The 18,671-nt window shown below is 40.2% G+C and overlaps 1 protein-coding gene across 3 annotated transcripts in view; it reads right to left on the bottom strand.

Moving 5' to 3' along the window:
• LOC103459278 (serine/threonine-protein kinase WNK1-like) overlaps nucleotides 1-7,582 on the bottom strand; it is a 34,206-nt gene extending 26,624 nt beyond the window's left edge. For 2 of the 3 annotated variants that reach the window (XM_008400723.2, XM_008400724.2), the window contains exons 1-2: nucleotides 6,991-7,581; nucleotides 2,550-4,105 (exon numbers count right to left, since the gene is read on the bottom strand). In XM_008400723.2, the coding sequence (XP_008398945.1) occupies nucleotides 2,550-3,488 (939 nt within the window). In that variant the 5' untranslated portion in view covers nucleotides 3,489-4,105; nucleotides 6,991-7,581. Of the gene's footprint in view, nucleotides 1-1,870; nucleotides 2,434-2,549; nucleotides 4,106-6,990 lie in introns of those variants that run through there. The other variant, XM_008400722.2, reaches the window with a different exon arrangement.
• Between the last annotated feature and the right edge of the window lie 11,089 nt (nucleotides 7,583-18,671).

Raw genomic sequence — 18,671 nt, forward strand, 5'->3', positions numbered from 1 at the left:
GTTTCCATTTGTCTTCAAGTGCAGCATTCACATTTCTGTTTTTAGCACCTTTTTATTTATCCGTGTTATAATTTCTATGTTTATGAATGTAGCTATGAATAAATAGGTATGTGGCATGTAATTGACAGATGTTTGCAGCTGCCAGATTTATGAACAGCTAAATGTTTGTACGATGAAATTCATGAGGATTTATGCACCTTAGTATATACAACCTTTTTATTCATGTTGCCCATTACATGTTCTCACTGTTCTAAAGTTATCCAAAAAAGCTCACAAATGTTTCTATCAAAAGCTATTTTTTTTAAACCTGATCTGTTTTCTGACAGATATTGGTGTTAAACTAGCATTTTTTTTGTCAAAGAATCTTTGATACAGCCAAAAAAAAAAAAAAAAAAAAAAAGTTTCTGTTGCTAAAGGGTTACACCTTCAAACCCAGAAAACCTTCAAAATTGAAACTAAATGTAATTTTTGAACTCCTTTAAAATTAAAAATATGCACAGTCCAAAACTATGTAGAGATGTATTGTATGCAGTCCTGCTAAGGATCACCAGGTTTCCATATTTTCACAAGTAACTGACGCACACAGAAGGACAATGAGATTTGTGTGACAGAACAGCTCAGCCAGGGCTCGATATTTGTTTTCTGCCAAACAAACCATCGTCTCCTTGACGCGGGGCATCAGGCAAAGCTCATCTGAGCCCCTGGGATTCAGGAAGACTCGAGGAGGATCTTGTGATGGAGATGACAGCAATACAAGCACATGTTCCCCTCACACACACACACACGCACACACACACACACACACAAAAACGCTAAATCAAAATTTATTTAAAAAAAAAAAAACAGAGCAATCTTCTGGCTGCTTCTGGTTCTAATTAATCTGCTGTGAAGTAAATTGAAACTGCATGTGTTTATTAAGAAATGACATTGGCTAAATCTGTGGCATAGCCCAAAAGCTTTGTTTAAAATCTTGTATGTTTGTCTTCCTTGGCATAGCAACAAGCGGTTCCACGTGAGTCCATGTCAGTGTTTTCCTTCTCCTGCTAAAGCCTCAGCTCAGTCCACATGTCATATGACTGGTAAACATTGTTTTTCTACATCTTGGACTGCTGAACGCACCTCTGGTCCTGCGCATGCACACCGCCGCTAAAAACTTAAGATTTGCTTTCTGACTCCCTTTCTCATTTTGTAGCTAATTAATACAAGGGAAAAAAACAAAAGCAGCATGCACTGTCATGTTAGCGTTCCATTCCTCAGGCCTCACTTTCTTTTTGACACAAACACTCGCTGCAAAAGTTTGCATCAGAACACTCGGGTGAAGCAAGACTGTGGTACGGCAAAGTGCATGCCGTCCTGCCTCGTGTTTAACACATGTTGTTCCAGTTTACTTGCATGCTGCAAAAGAACAAGAGTGACAGTTGGCTGGATGTGGCCCAGCTACCTGTCTTCGCCCAGGGTTTTAAAAATGTCAAGCAGGCATATTTTGTTGAATAATTACCAACAGAGTCATCAGGAACTCTATCCCATCTACACTTAGCCCTCAATTGTTTGGCAACCCTTCAAATTGCAGCTTGCAATCTTAGTTGTGCTTTGCACCTTATGATCGAGTCACAGTTTTAAAGCCACATTATGATCAACTACTCATAGACTTTATGAAGAGTTAGACAAAACAGAGAAATAGATGCAATGAAAATGCTAATAAAAATCAAAACGTAAGTAGACAAACATTTAAATTAACCCTAAAAATAGATGTATTTCAGTCTTTTTGCAAAAATATCCCAGTTTCTCAAACTTTTTCACCCGTCGTCACATGGCAACCGCAAACTTTAACGTCTTTTATTGAGGTTTTGCTGATGGACTGAAATAAAGCAGCTTGTGAACATAAAGTGGAAGTATTTACATGCCCTGAGTCGACACTATGTAGAATCCTCTTTCACTGAAATAGCAGCAGCCGGGGTTTTTCTCAACCGCTGTGAATTTTGCGCGGTTTAGCTGACTAAATTATGAAGTAATCCTTGGATGGAGTTGAATTAAAGGCAGATTTTGCCACACAGACAACTTCCTTTAGATTTGGTTTCAAAAGATAAAAATCTGAAAATACTATATGCACTTATAACAAAAATGGAGTCTCACTGGCTAATTTTCCAATTTGAGATGCATTTTCCACTTGTCCAAAATTAGATTGGATTAGATTTGATCTCACTTCCAGCAAACTAGACTCGTTTGTATGAGTTGACAAAAAAGCTTGATCACTTTTATCTGTTTGAATCTTACTAGAGAGGTTTTTATATAATTTGTCTCGTTTTCGCCTGGGGAAAAAAATGTAGCTGATGGAACCCATGAAAACAAAATTTCAACAATATTGACTCTTCTGCAGCTTCCCTAACAGGTTTTCCTTCATGACTGCCTTGTATTTAGCTTCCTGAATCCCTCCTGTAGAAAAAGATCAGTGTACCAAAATAAAAACAGTGCTAGCAAGGCCATAGAGGGAAAATCCAGCGTCAGACGAAGAGTTTTAGCAACAGTGATAGTTTTCAGTCAAAGCTTACCTGCAGCTCGCACCATGCCACTTCCACCGTCGTCTCCGTATCCAGTCCCTTGTACACGGTCTTGAAAGACCCTCTCCCGATCTCTATGTCGAACTTTAGGAAGCGTCCGTCGGGCGAAGTCCCTACGGCCTTTGTCTCTGCCTCCTCTATGTCCTCTTGCACTCGTTTCTCAGCCTCCCTCTGCTCCGCTCTCGCTTTCGCTTGCCCCCTCTCCTCCTCCGTCTCCTGGTCCTTCTCCTCGATCGGGCTGCTGATGCTCCCCTCGAGTGCGGGTTTATCGACTTTTTCGTCCTTTGACGAACATTGTGCTTCCTCAATCCCTCTGGCACACAACTTGACATCAGGCTGTTTGCCTGCCGCTCTAACCGTAACATCCAATACTGTCGGGGTTGGCTCTTTCGTTGGACCCTCTGCACCATAATCAGCACTACTAGTTGTGGGAACAGCCACAGTGATGACATTTAGATCTCCCTCAGCATGATGTGCATGCCCCTGTGAGACCAGCCCACCATGGTCAGAGTAAGGCTGAAGGCCGGTACTTTGCAGGTAGGATCCTCTTGCGTTCTCCTCGCCCTCGGGTTCTTGTTCCTCGGGCCTGCAGATCTGCGGGGAGAAGAAGAGGGTAGTCCCTTCGCAGTCAGGGGGCGAGGTCAGAAGCACGGTCGCTTTGCTGGGCAGGTCCAAGGCTGTGGCGTTGGAGTCGCAAATAACACTGCGGCGGAAGAAGCGGTGCTCGGCTGTTTTGGAGTCTCTCTCCATGGTGTGGCGCCGCCGACGCACCTCAGGCTGCTCGCCGATCTTCTCCACGACGTGCGAGTCTGAACTGGCAGAGCCGTTCACATTCTTGTGGGGGGTTTGAGGTGACGGGCAGGGGGAGTTGGAGGATGCCGGGGGATGAGGGGCGAGGAATTTTACTGCTTTGTTGCTACTTTCGGACATTCTTCTGCAGGGCTCAGACCACAAAGGAAAGAAAACGGAAATATAAATAAGGACTTGAGTAAATAAAAAAAGAAAAAGTGAGGAATTAGACAAAACTATCTGTGTAAACTTCGGAACTCAACTTGAGATACTCTCAGAAAAACGCAAAGGCAACTAGTCGTGTCAGGAAAGTGGACACAGCAGCCCCTGCTCGGTGTGAGAGTTTGTAAGGACTTATCAGATCTGCTTCCTCTCTGCAGCGTCAGCCGTTTTAACAAGACGACCTACAGTTCCTATAAGGCCCTTCCTTACAGGGCTGAGGGACGCCCCAGGTAAGAAGAGGGGGCTTAAAGACTGGGGAGGCGAGGGATGACAGGCAGTCCGTCAGGGAGCGTGGCCAGCGCTGCAACGAGGTGTGAACGGTCAAATCAAGTCCAGAATCCATCCTGCTGCCGACATCCAGACACAGCTGATGGCAACATGGAAGGACTGGAGACCAATCAGACGCCGACAGCCACAGACGAATCTCTTTAAAGCTAGAACGGCAGGTTGTGAGGAGGCTCTCTCCCAGCTGACCCGTCTGGAGCGGCCTGGCCTCACCTGGCCCGGACCGGCTTGGTCTTCTTGAGGCTTTGTCACTGAAAGACAAGAAAATAATGATAATTTATACATATTAAATGTTATTTGATTAATTTGTAGAGTTTCTAAAAACTAGCATAGATGTTTCTTGCAGAAAAACTCAATCTTAGTCTCATCAGACAAAAAGAAAAAAAAAGAAAGAAGACACTCGATTACAGTTGATGCACCAGTATAGTTTTACAACTCTACTTGTTTATTTTTGTGATGGTAGCATAGAAGATTTGTTTTCGCTCATGAAGTTAGCTTGTATTGGTTGCTATGGAGTTTCGGTGTCACTCTTTACTACAAATTTCCTACAGTGAAACTTGAACTTTTTAAGTATTTGAATTTTTTCCAAACTTAATATTTGGTGTTCAGATATTAATCTTCTAATCTCCCAGTACCACACGACAGACAGGCTGCTGGATGACCGACTGCCCAACCACCGGCCTCAGCGGGTTTTCTGGGGGAAACCTTGGCAGGTGAAGGACAATTTTAAGCTCAGTCAAAATGATGCATTTTTATGAGCTTCTGAGTCCATAAAAATATTTCTTCCCAACACTTTTGCTCATAAATAGAGCCCATTCTCGCACGAAGCAGTACATTCGTTTCACAGAAAGACTTGAAATCCATAAAACCCATTAATCAGGAAATTTGAGACGATTGACAGTGTGGTTCATCGTGCAGGGAGACGATGTGCATCCCGAGCGCCTCTGTGCTGTTAGTGCATTAGAGTGATGTAGCCTAATTGCTCCACGTTCTAAATTTAGCCCAAAGACACAGCAGCAGCCCGACTGACCTCAAGGTTAGGCCAGCCTGGAGCAATTCGGCAGCTTAACATGAGAGAGGAGGGGTGGAGGGGTGGGGGGGGTGGTCCACTCGAATTGACATGGAGAGAACGACTGCACGGACCACTAAATGCATGAGTGAGGACAGGACAGCGCGCTCGATATATATTACTCAGCATACAGGATTACAGGGCAGCGCGAGGCGTAAGGGAATATGCTTACTGGGTTTGGCAGCAGCCTCACAAAACAGACTGCAGATAAACTTCTGCTCTTATCATCACTGGCACAGAGGAACAGCAGCTGCTTTGGTTTGCGATGATGAACATATTTTCAATCACTCATCTGTGGGCTTTTTTATGCAGTCATACCAATCCTGTATAAATCAAAAGTTTTCGTCAAAGCCGAGTAAAATGTGAGTCAGTAAATTTACAACTCGACAAACCGCTCTCTTATTAACAATCCAGCTGGTGTGGTGGAATTTAATGTCATAAGGAACGTTTAAAAAAAAAAATAAATAAATAAAGCCTCGAGTATGTCATGTTTGGCGGCGTTAAATCTAAGACAAGCAGTCCAGAAGACGCTTCAAACGTGAGGCTACCCAGGCTGCATCAGATCTTCCCACTGAAAGGTCCCTAGTAGGTGTGTGCTTAAGACCAGCAGGTACAATCAGCCGGCTTGTTTGTGCAGCCATGTGTGCTGTGCAGTTACACGTGCAATGAACAGGTTTTAAAATTAGCATGGCATAATACCGCAGATTGCTCAGGCCGCCCTTGAGGTTAAGAGAGGAAATTTATTCAACCAGATGTCTCAAGTCCCAGGTGCTGCACTGTCTGCTCACTGTGAGTGGCTCCAACAATCAGGAGGTGAGGTAATCCCTCAGAAGGAGATGACACAGACTGAATAGAGGGACAACTCAAGAATGAGAGTGCTGAAGTGCATTACTTTCGTCTAAATCACACACAAAAAAAACCCCAACCGCAGCGGTTTAGCACCCTCTCGGTGGACAGTTGCTCTCCTGGTGCCTGAATCATCTGAGCATCGCAGCAGAGCAGCTTCTGCGATCGGTATGAAACCCGAGTCATTAAATATTCACAACCAAAAACATATGACATCAGATGACCACAAAGGCGTGCAGCAACAAAGACTTGGCTGTCTTCATTTGAATATGTTTCACAAGAGCTACAAGACATGGGGTTGTTAACCTGGATCAACGTATGTTAAGGTTTTAAAAAGTTTCAGTTTCAAAATCTGTCTAATTTTCTTTCTTACTTTGGTTTTAAGCACTTTAATCGGATTGCCAGAGCAGGTGGTGAAAATGTCAACATGAGGAAATAGTCTATGGTTGTTTCGTTTACAAGCTGAAAATGGAAGGATTTTTTTCTTAGTTTTGGTGAATTTAATAAATTCAGATTTTTCAGTATCTGACCTGCTAATGACAGCAAAGTTAGTCAAAACCAAATAACAGAGCTCTAAACACTTTCTGTCAATACACATAATAATTTAGTGATTTCTTCATCGACTGCGAGATTCACATCTACAATCTCTATTAAAGTCCTACAGCATAAAAACAAACAATATAACCAAAAATCAGAAATGGTATGCCAGGCCTTAAAAGAAAAACAGAAAAATAAATTGTAATAGAGCAGCAGATGCTGGATCAGCCCTTTAAATACCTTTAAATCAGCCGTGCTGATATGCTACATGGTAATTTCTAATAAAATGCATTGCAGAAGTAGATATCTGTGGAGTATAATAAAAGTCCAGGCATTTCAGAGTGATGAAAGCTGTGGCTTATTGAGAAGAGATTTGTTTGGCAGCATCAAGAGCCCCAGTCAACAGCGCAATCAACATTTACAGAATCATCACTGCACTCCTGATGGATGAAGCATGCACATCATAACACAACTGGGGAGGTTGCATGTGTTTTTGCATGCGTTTAGTGCTGAAGAGCCCAACAGACTTGTGCTGGATGTGATGCAGAGCTCAGAGCAGCACTGCGGGGTTCACTGCTGCCTGTTGAGGAACTCACAAACCCGGCTATGCTGCTAACTTTACCCACAGACCTAACAGAGTCTGGTTCCGACTTAAATAAAATAAAAATAAAAATCAATCATTACCTATCACATTGGTGTTGGTTGTGCTGGTCCCGTTGAAGTATGAAGGTAAAAACTTGAATAAACGAGCCTTAACTGAACTCCTCTGCAGTGGGAATCCTCTTCGAGACTCGGCACTAATGTCAGCCCGGTGCGTCACATTAAAGCCACAGTTGGTTGCAGGAAGAAAAAAAAACGCACAAAGATGGAGTAATTACAAAAACATGAACCCCTTTTTTGTGAACGAAGTCCCTGGCAGCGGTACGTACAACGAGCCGAAGCCGACAGACAGACACCTCCCACCGCGCAGAGATGCCAAGTTCGCTCACCGATGTAGTGGCGTCTCTGGTACTACTTTACTGTCTGTCTGTCTCTTTTTTTGGTTGTCTGCGTTCGGGTCCAGACTAAAAAGATAACTGCTTCACTCAAATGTGCAAAACCACAATCTGCATGGAAGTCCGGTCCGCTTCTGCAACCGCCGTTTTGCTCTTTAAGGCGTGTGTGATGCGATAAATCCGCGGTGATGAAGTGATATTCCCAGTTCAAAGCGGTTACTCAGCGGCTCAGTCTGCTCTGGGGTCCTCTCCAGCGATGACTCGTCAAGGCAATGGCTGGGCATTCACACAGCAGTGACGCATCAAGTTCCTGCCGTGCGCTCGTAGGGTAGCGGAAACGCGTCTCCCTTTCAAAATAAAACAGCGTAATTTTAAAACAGGGTCCTGTTGCACTGGAAAAGAGATGCAGCAATTTTATAAACAAATGTAGTTGGTGACACCTTAAAAATCAAAAAGTTTTTAAGCTTGTCATATCACAATTACAAACTTAAAAATATTTAATTGGGACATTATGTGTGAGACAAGCACTAAATAGAGGTTAATATTGTCCTATGTACCTCTTCTAGATAAAGTGACTGACTAAAGAAAGTATCATTAACTATTTATTTATTTATTTATTTATTTATTTATTTATTTATTTAATATAGTACTGGATGTGTCTGCGCTTCCTAAACAAAAATAATACATAACCTCAACAAAGATGTCAAAGTCATGTTGTGGACACACAAAAAAAGTTTAAGAAGGGGTCTCTGACCCAAGAAAAATAACCAAAAAAAATGAAAAAGACGTCAAGGGGTTCCTAGGTTTTTACAGTAACAAAAACATTAAAATAAAAAAACTCTCCTGAAGTACTGGTAGAATAAGAAATGTTTTATTTTCCATACAAAGAAATATGGTCTGATTGAATTGAAATAACTTCTAACCATGCTCTAGTCACGTGTAAGATCTCTATAAGATCTTACATAATAAATTAAACATGTAAAAATCTTAAAATAGCAATAATAAATTCTACCTGTAAACCAGTATTACTACAAAAATCTAATTACGTATGTAAACAGTAGACACTAATAATAGAAAATATCCCTTTATGTAAACTGCTGGAAGGGTTTATGCAAAGTGAATGAAACGCCGCTAGTAATAGAAATTTAATTTTGAAAGTCCAAACCGGAAGTAGTGTTGTCATTTTGAGCTCAATGACATTTAGTCAAAAGCGCCAGTTGGGACCCAAATAGGCCGTTTTGTTGTGTCAGATTTAAATTTTATTGGATTTAATCATAATGCACTTTCTTCTGACAGTTGTTGACTTTATTTTTTAATTGTTTTTTTTTTTGTTTGTTTGTTTTTTGTATTAAAAAAGTGTGTACCTTTCAAAAACAGCACAATTTGACAGCGGCCCTGACATTTTAGCATTCGTATTCAAAGTAAGCATTGCCATTTAACGAAAAATGAGTTCAAATTATTTTAATAGTAGCTAAATGTCTTGGAAAATCTTTGGATTTCTTTCTATTGACTGTCTTTTTTCATATATTAATAGATGTTTTTGTAATTTATTTGACAAAATCCTTTTATTTTTATATATATATAAAAACCCTACTTTATATGATCCCATTCCTACTCTACGGATAAACAGTGTTTCTCCAAAACCACAAGAAAAAAATCTGCTCTGACCTATAAGTTAAAAAACACGACCCCATTTTGCATGTCATTCCCTAATATTTCTTAGTGACTACATGTTTCATGTTTACAGAAGAATGGTTAGTCAGATTTGCTGCAAATGATAAAGATTTGCATTACAGTACAACCCACCACAGCTTTGAGTAAGAAAAGACCCAAACTGGGTCCTGACCTTGTTCTGCTGGGTTTTTGCATAAAGGACTAATTGAGAGAGTTTGGAACAAATCATTCAGTTCACTCCTGCATCTCAACCTGAAAAGCAAGAGGGACGTGTACAATTTGTGCGCGATGGTTACTTGGTGTTCCTTTTCCTTCTCTGGGCACACATGTGCTGTACATCCTGCACCTTCCTTTAGGCACTGAAGCTATACTGTGTGGGATTGCTCAACAGCGGAAAAGCATGTTCTCACTGAAACAAACTAGGAATTATATACAATGGATCCATGGAATGTAGATCTACGTATAATATTTACTATAACTTCATAATGCAAGAGTGTCCATACGTTGTGCTTTGCCTTCTTACAGTCTGATCTGTGGCTTACTTAGCAAATTTCAGATAAAATAAAAAAATGAACATCTTGAACTATTCACCTTAGAGCATGACGAAACTTTTCTGTTTCTCTTTACTTAGTTCACTTTGGATTGACCCCAAGAACCGCAGCTATTAACTTATAGAACCGGATCATAAATCTGTCAATAAAACCTAACGTAAGAGGAAGAGTATTTATCTAACAAATCCACTCCATTTTAATAAAAGCAACCTTTTACATGCTTTGAAATCAGATTGTTGACCACTTTACAACATTGGTAAAAGTTTTAAATGACTTACATCAGCAATGTGCCTAACTCTTCAGTGTTGGTATCATTGGTTCTCACTGCTGCGTTTGACACAACTCGCATGGAAAGAAAGGGCGACCGCTGGAGGTGGATGTGTGTTTAGAGAACGGGAGTTTACAACTAAACCTGCTTTCAGGAAGCTGCACTTCTGCTAGAACAAAAATTGTACCTAATAAACTTGACTTGATCACCTCTAAAGCACCAGAAGTTTACATTTAAAAAGTCGAGTGAAAACGAGTATATACGAAAAGCCTGCAGTTTGTTGGAAATTACAGCAAAACCAACAGCATTCCTTGGAAATTATGTATCTATATACATGTTAGCTGCTCTCTTTGTCCTTATCTATTAGGCTGACTGGCCAACTTATATTTCCCTTGACAGCACAAACTACGAAGCTCATGTTATATAGTGCTGATACCAGAGGGCCAGGGGGCAGATCGTACCTCTATAGTAGGCAAAGTCATAACCTTGTACCACTTGTTTGAAGAGGTTACGTCCGCAAATGCGATTTATGTACAATGATTCTCGGAGCATCGTCGTCACCGTGGCGTTTTTTCAGGTGTCAGCACAATGCCTGCAGTCTCATGAACGTGACATTTTATGTTAAGCATAAAACGTGTTGAAAGCCATTCTTGTTTGGACCTTGTTAATCCAATGACTTTGAGGAAATAGCTTTAAATCGACCAATATAGTCTTAATGCATTTCAATTTGAGTGATCGAACTAAACCGACCCAGAATCCCATTGAGTTTGAAAATGTCTGTACATTTGCAATGCCCTCCATTTGTGGAAGATGACTCATTTTTTGTTTAGGAGAAGTATGATCATCAACTGAGGCGGCACCCAAACGGACTGAGCTAACAGGATGAGGATGTACAAAATACATTGCGCATGGAGTCAGAGTCAGATCTTTAAAGTCATCAACCAGACATGACTTTGAGCTGACCTGCATGAAACAGCTACACCACCGCACCTTGTTCCTCACCAATGTTTTAGAAACCAGCTGAACATGCAGGCAATCCTTCTGCTCATCCAGTAAAACAGCAGGCCTACCGCGTAATCAGCATCTGCCTGTCCTGGATCTGCTTCCTCACCTCTAAATGCAGCAATGACAAAAGTGGTAATAGTAGAAACAGTAGCTGATTACTGTGGGGCACGAATTCAGGTTGTTTGTGGATCAGGGAATTGTGTTGATTTCTTTGTCAAATTACTACATAATCAAAATCCTTTGATTAAAAAAAATAACATTTGTATTATGAAACGGCAAGTACATTTTGTGACAGAGCTCCTAGTTGTACTTTCGTATTGTTTGGTTGGTCGGGGGGCCTTGATTACGGAAGGTAAAAGGTTAAAGTAAAGTTACAGCAGCGCAAATAATTAGGCACAGGAAAGAAGCAGCAATCAGATGATAAGTTATCTCACAGCATTTCCTGGCGCAGCTAGCTAATGCTAGTTTACACAATAGTAACTGTGCATCCAGCTAAAAACTGTCATAAAGCTAAAGACTTGAGCAAATCTTCTGTTGAGTTTGGATGCTGTTCTCTAACCTACACAAGTGTGGGGACGACAGCCTGCCACTTCCTGCTCTATTTTAGTCTGAATCACCAGGTAGCATGAAAAGCAACATCAAGGTCAGCAGCATAAAATTTAACCACACAAACTCAAATACGATTACCAAAGCAGCTAACCTCCTCCATCTTGAAATATTTAGGCGAGAGATTTATTTTTACGGTCAACTTCACCATCCGTGAGATGTTCCGAAACAAAGATCCTCTCCGCTTTGGCAATACCTAATGTTAAGGCTTCCTTCTGCCAAGCAGAGAAAGAACACATCGCTCTGCAGTTCTGAAATAGGGTTTTGCTGACTCAGTGGTAAGCAGCCCATTCCTTCTGTTAGTTTTTTTTTTGTTTTTTTTTACGCAACCAGAAAACATTTCCAAGAGCTGAATAGCAAGATTGGCATTGCAATACTCGAGTTCCCAATTCTGGTGTCTATGTTCGAGCAAGTCTAGTTTAGTTGACATTTCTCACAGCTGTAAGTCACGGTGAATGCTGATCTTTTCATCTGAATGATAATCGATAATCGTTCTTTTACTTCAAAAACACCGCTGCTGTCAAAGCTTCAATCAGTTCGGGCCTCAAAAAGGTTGGTTTCTCATCTCTTGGAGAATAATGTGAACGATGAATGAGTTGGCAAAAAAGTTATTTTTTTCAAATAGTTTTTTTTTTTTAAACAGTGCCAGAGAACATAATGTAGTGTTGTTGTTGTTTTGTTTGTTTGTTTGTTTTTTGGAGAAGTATTCCTACCACTTAATCATCTTTACACTTTGTCAAGATGCAACAACAGACTTGAATGTCGTCACCTTAACTGGACGTCTTAGGACTTTCTTTCAACAACTGATTTCTTCTTTCCGCTCTTTCACAGCTACAGACACCATCTTATCTGTGGAAATTGCGTTTTATTTAGGAGCATCACAGTAATAGGGACTTTTTTTTTTTTTTTTTTTTACAATTACATGGCTGAGTTTTCAGATTTGTATTTGCAAAATTTTTTGAAACCACTTGTTTCCTTTTGTCCTGGCAATTCTGCTTTGCTTTATGTCTGTTTCTCATCGGACCCCCGATGAAACTCATTCAATTTTGTGTTTGTAATGTAACAAAAACACTCAAGACGTATGAAAGCCTCTTCAAAAACACTTGTAGCCTACTTTTCAGTGATGGCTGTTCCGCAAAATGGTGTACCTTACCTCTGGTGTAATGCTTTTTCTTTAATAAGTGAGAGGGAAAAAAAACTAAATTAAGATTGCATTGAGAAGTTGTTTAGAACATATGTAGTTTTATTTCAAATACATATACATCTCCTTTGTCAGGCTCATCTGCATTTGTGAGCGTGCCGTGTAGCACAATGCAACACGGTGCACATGCACGACTGTTTCTTGCGCACCTTTTCCTGAGATTCAAAGGGTTTTCTGTGTCATAATTTGCCTACATGCACATTCAGGAAATGTACACACATTGCATGTGGCTTTTCAGCTCACAAACAGCACAAAAGCCACACAAAGCCACAAACGTGCAAAAGAGGAAGCTTGAGAGAAAGAGAGAGCTCAGAATATATCGCGGGGGGAAATATGCAAAGAAAGGGTGCCGATATTGCAGTGCATGTGTGTGCATGTTTGTATTTATATGTGCTCTTCTGCTTCTCTAAGTTAACTACGCAATCAGTTGATTTCTTTTTCCTCCTCAAACCCCTCGGCTGCTGTCAGTCAGCTCCAGATGGATGAGTTTCATGAGAGAAAATGACACGTTTATAGATAATTGTGAGCTTTTCCTTCAGTAGAATTGCAATTTCGCTAAAGGTCATGATGCCATCCTAGAATGTTTTATGTTAAACATTCTTGTTCGGCTCCATAACTCCTGCAGGAGAACAAACAGCCAGTCGTGTTACCTCATTTATAAATGTCAGAGAGAATGAATCCGATTTGACGAGCTGCGGCAAGTCGGGGAACTTGTCAAAACTCAGCTCAGGTTGTCAAAATTTAGGACTGTGTGCGTGCCATGCAAGAGTGCCTTCTGCTGAAATGCACAGAGAGGAACTTCTGTGTGTACTGCATTGTCATGTCTTTCTCTTTTGACTTCTGCCTCACTTTTACTTTCAGACTTACAACCGGTCTTTTTTAAAAAAAATGTATGTGCTGCACTGTTGAAGGTGTGGATATTATCCAGCAGAAATCGACTCCCATGTTTTCAGGCATTTCACGCATAAATTACAGAAGTTTACACAAGCTGATTGAAGGTCACGACTTCACAATGCACGTAGCGATCATCTCATGTTAATCTCAATAGCTGTGGATTTGACATGACGTTGAACAAGTTGGCATTATTAGGAAATCTCAAATGACCACAATCATGGCTAATGTGAACAGACGTAATCCTCTGACCAGAAGGACATCGTCCACATTTGTTTTTCTTTTACCATTATTCCCACCATTCGTTACTTTCTGGTTATTCCCGAAGCTGTAATTCGGCGTAATGACAGCTGCCACTAATGAGAAGTTAGTTGACTCTGTTTCTTTGGAAACAGAGTCATTTAAGACTCGACCCCTGGCCGCTGCGATGACTTCGCAGCTGTTTAGAAACAAACACCCAAAAGACGACTTCTTCGCTTTCATCCTCAGGTCCGCTCTCACACGCAAGCATTGAGCAAAGTGAAGATTCTACAGCTCGGGCTCAACAGTGATGGAGTGCAGCAGCTATTAGTGCCACTTTAGCACAGGAAGTTGAAAGCATGATAAATACGTTTCCTTTTATGGGTTGTTTTTTTTGTACATATCCACTGCGCTCAAAGCTGAACCTGCTTCAGCTATGACTCCCGTACAGCGAGATGTCTTCTTACAGGTCGAAGCACGTGGGTGTAAAAAAAGATCTTGTGTTGCAACAATGAACTTGTCACTTCCCTCCTCGGTGACTCTGCATTCAGCCTCAACTACTCTTTGCATTCTTTCAGTCTGCTTTTATGGGTGGGGGGGGTTTTGCCTCAAGTCAAAACTTTCCAAGAAAGTCAGATTTCTGACTGCAGCTTTTACCTCGTCTGTGCAGCCTCATGATGTGTGTCGGTATTGTTTTGAGTTTGAGCAGCGGGCTTTTTTTTTCTTTCTTCTTCTTCTTTTTTCTAAATCAGCACAATGTGGCTGTGCAGTACAATCTCCTACCAGACAGTGACACTAAAGAGTCCAGTCTGTCTGTGTTTAAGAGTCCAGGTCAGCAGATTTCACTTGATAAAGGCCACAAAGCTGCACTCCCCACATCTGTGATTAAGTGCGTCTCTCCCTGCAGGCTGGTGAGGAAGCTCCACGTTTTCCCGTAAATGTTCTTACTTGCAGTTGGAACAGTCTAAATTAGAAGGCAATTAACATGAATGAGGCCCCTGTCCCTGGAGACCGAGGAGTAGATTAAATATGAGGTTGCTTTTTTTTTTTTTTTTTTTTTGCTAAAGTAGTTTAAAGGGTAGGCATGCCTTGCCAGGCAGAGGAGAATAGAAGAGATTAAATACAGCGAGTGATCATAGCTATAGTAAAGATAGTCAATCATCTCTTACTTTTGACTTTTTTACTTTGACTTTTTTTTTATCCATTTCTTTAGTTTTTGCAACCTTTTTCTAAGCTGATTGCAGCTATTCCGATACATTGATTTGCTTTCAAGCGATAGAAAACTATATAAAGTCATTGAGGTTGAGTTTTTTGGCGGTGGAAACCACCCGTGTGTGGTGTTGGCTGTGGTTTGAAACAAATTAGCAGAGAAGGAAACTGTCATTTAACTGTTAAAATACCAATAAAGAGTTTAAGGTACAAGACAACACTGATTATTTTTTTTTTTAATCTGTAGCATAATCTCTCTTCAACTCACACCTGATTACAATTTTGAATAGATGGCTAAATTACCAGATGATTGAAGTTGCTGTGGAAACCTACTACACTACTTACCGTCTGACTTCCTTTCTCCTCTGTGTCTCACTTTGTTGCTTCCTTAGTTACAGGCTGGGTCCTTTGAGTCTTCGGCTCCTTCAAGTGTGTTCTCACAGATGGTCCCTGAGGAAATCTCAGCGATCACCTTCCTGCCCCGCTCTCTTGACCCTCTGCTCAAGATCTCAGGAAACTCAAACCTACCTCTGAAGCCGTCTGCCAACCGCCGAATCATTTGGATCGCCTTGTGTTTTCCACTACAAAGTGACGCAGATTGCATAACTCATGGCTGCAAATGAGGTGTAATCAAATTTATTATTTCCACATACTTCATTGTTATGAAAAAGTCTCTCGAGCTCCATGGTAACACTGGAGGATCTACAACCATACAGCTTGTTGTACGGCTATTTTCCAAGAGTGGATAATTCACTCATTCACCAAAATCCAATTAGAGAATCGGTGACAAAAGTGAATTTCGCAAACACTCTCCGTCCAGTCTGAAGGAACTTGAGCTCTTTTGGAGATAGGAAAAGGTAAAAAGCTGGTAGAAACCGAACATAGAAGACTTGCAACAACAACTGGAGCAGAAGAAGGTTCAACGAAGTGATGTGCGTCCCACACTTTTCAGTTTTTTATTCGTAATAAAATATTTAAAAACCTTTTCCTTACAGTTTCCCGATCATGTACTAATAATGATATAATGTACTCTTAATCTAACTGAAGTTTGTCTCTGTAACAAGACAAAATGCAATATATATATATTACATAAAACTGCAATTCCATGGTATTGCAGTTTTTATTTGGAAAACATAAATATGGTAGTAAAGGTGCAGAGAAACTTACATTAGTCTCTCACTTTGACTCTAAAAGAAATGTAATATTTGTGCAAAATAATTCCATCCATAAATAAAAATTATTTTTAAAATGTGTTAATTGGCTTACAATTTTCTGAAGGGAAAAGAATCAAATAAATTTTCACCTGATACAGGCCTTTAAATAAAGACCCGGAACTAAAAATTTACCTTGTACTTTGCATAGCAATGCTTGTCCATTTAAGAAAGGATAACCTATCTTTAATGGGCTTTGTGTTTACAAATATTTACCTGCAAGACAAGGAAAATGATTAGTGACCGAGATGTAGATATAAATATCGATTACATATCTACATCATATATCTTTTTCACGTGCCATGTGACCATTAAAATTTGTTTATATTAACATCAGTAAAAGCAATAACTTGTTGAACCAATCAGGGGCATGTGACCCATATTTATACATTTTACATTCTAATATCTATGTCTTTAACCACTCTACCTTTAGAGAGAAAGGATGAAGAGAAAAGAGAGAAATTATTATTTATATTTGATGGGTATTGTTTCCTAACGTTACCTGCAAAAGAAAATTAGTGACCAAATGATTGCAGAGGGTCTACATCAGTGACGTGCGGTGAGGTTCATTGCTGGTGAGGCACTGACTTATGACTAAGACACCATCCATGTTATTGGACCTACGGAAATTTTGCGCATGCACACAACGCTGGGGGGCAAAAAGACTAATCTTTTACATGTCATCCATAGCCGCGTTAACTCAGTGAAACTTAAAAATGTAGGTATTAATTTCGTGCTATGATCCACAGCAAAGTGATCTGTATTCGCCAAGCTACACAATCTCGTTGCCATAGCAACTGACAACAACGCCACTTCATATTTTAGGATTTAACACCAAAAAACATTCTAGAATTTTGCACACAGAACAGAACATTTAGTTTGTTGTTGTAGTACGTTTTAGGCTTAATGTTTTATTAATAAATAATTGCTGTGGTAGATTAGCTACCGCTTCTACTTTACTGAATTATTTAAATATTAACTGTAGCCCACAAAACGCACATTTAGTTAAAAAACTAAACAAAAACAAATTATTGCTGTCTTACCTTTACATATCAATGAAATCCATGCACCCCTAATTCTGCACAAAAATATCCGTTCATCCAAAGCCAAGTTTATCCTCGGCATGTCTTTTCTACCCCGTTTGAGAATCATCAAACTGTCTTGAAGTAAAACTTTCAGCTCCGGTGTTGGTCTTCTTTTAGTTATCATCTCCTTCTTCAATTGAAAATTCACTTTAGAAAACCGTTTAAGTGTAGAAATGTAGTATTTCATGTTTACGTCGGAATAGAGGAGAAAACAAAGATATTGCTGTACTTTACTTATTACTGTGTGGCTAGCTCCATGGCTAGCTCACTATGTCTTACTCTGCAGTTGTGCAGTCACAATATCTGGGAACATGAGCGCCCCCAGCGGTGAGGCAAGAGAACTGCCTGCCTGCCTCACCTAGAGTCTGTTCTCTGCCGTTTCTGATCGCTCCTCCGCACACAAAACAGGACACACACACACACACAGTTAGTGACAAAAAACACAGTACATTACATACATAAGCGAAATTATGGAAAATCAGTCCATATATTAAATGTTTCTTAGCCATTTTTTTTGCCGGCGTACAGACAGGACGAACATCCTGTCATATGGCAGCCAGTGCAGTTAGCGAGAGGTTGCGTAATCCCAGGTGAGGCTCAGCTCGCTGCTGCCTCACCCGCATTGGAAAATGCGAAAATCCAGCAATTTTGAAGAAAAACTAATCAGAATTGGTTAAGCTAAGTAAAAAATAGATACTTTATAGTACAAAACCACAAGGTGAAGATAGCAATATAAATGATTTTATATATTATTTTTCCATAATGGCCTCCCCTGACCGCACGTCACTGGTCTACATTCAAGGACTCTGTTTCAGTCTGTCATTGACGTCAATCTGTGACGAGTGTTTCGGGCTTTGAGTTCGCCACAGAAGGGTCACGTGACCAAAGACCAGCTGAGCCAATCAGGTGTTAGTACTTTAATTACGTACATCGAGTTACATACAGTATTTGAATGGAGGCGCTTATATTTTTTCGTCTTAAAGAGTTATTACTTTGAAAGAGAAGCATCTCAAATAAAACAAGTCATTAGCAGCTTATATACATTATGTGAGCTAGTAGAATCTTTGGGGTTTTGTTTTTGCAAATATTGACATGAAAAAAAGAGATACAGTGACCAAATTATCACAGAGGACCAAAGACTCTGAAAAAATACTGTGATGTAGTTATATTTATTTCTACATATGTACATCATATATCATTTTCACATGCCATGTGACCACTAAACCTTAGTCTGTAGTAACATCAGTAAAAGCAATAACGTGCTGACCCTATCAGGGGCAGGTGACCCATATTTATACATCTTACATTCTAATATCTATGTCTTTAACCTCTCTCTACTTTTAGAAAGAAAGGATAAAGAGAAAAGAGAGAAAGGATCATTAATATTTGATGGGTATTGTTTCCTAACGTTACCTGCAAAAGAAAATGR

Source organism: Poecilia reticulata, linkage group LG23, assembly GCF_000633615.1.
Source record: "Poecilia reticulata strain Guanapo linkage group LG23, Guppy_female_1.0+MT, whole genome shotgun sequence".
NCBI classification, from domain to species: Eukaryota; Metazoa; Chordata; class Actinopteri; order Cyprinodontiformes; family Poeciliidae; genus Poecilia; species Poecilia reticulata.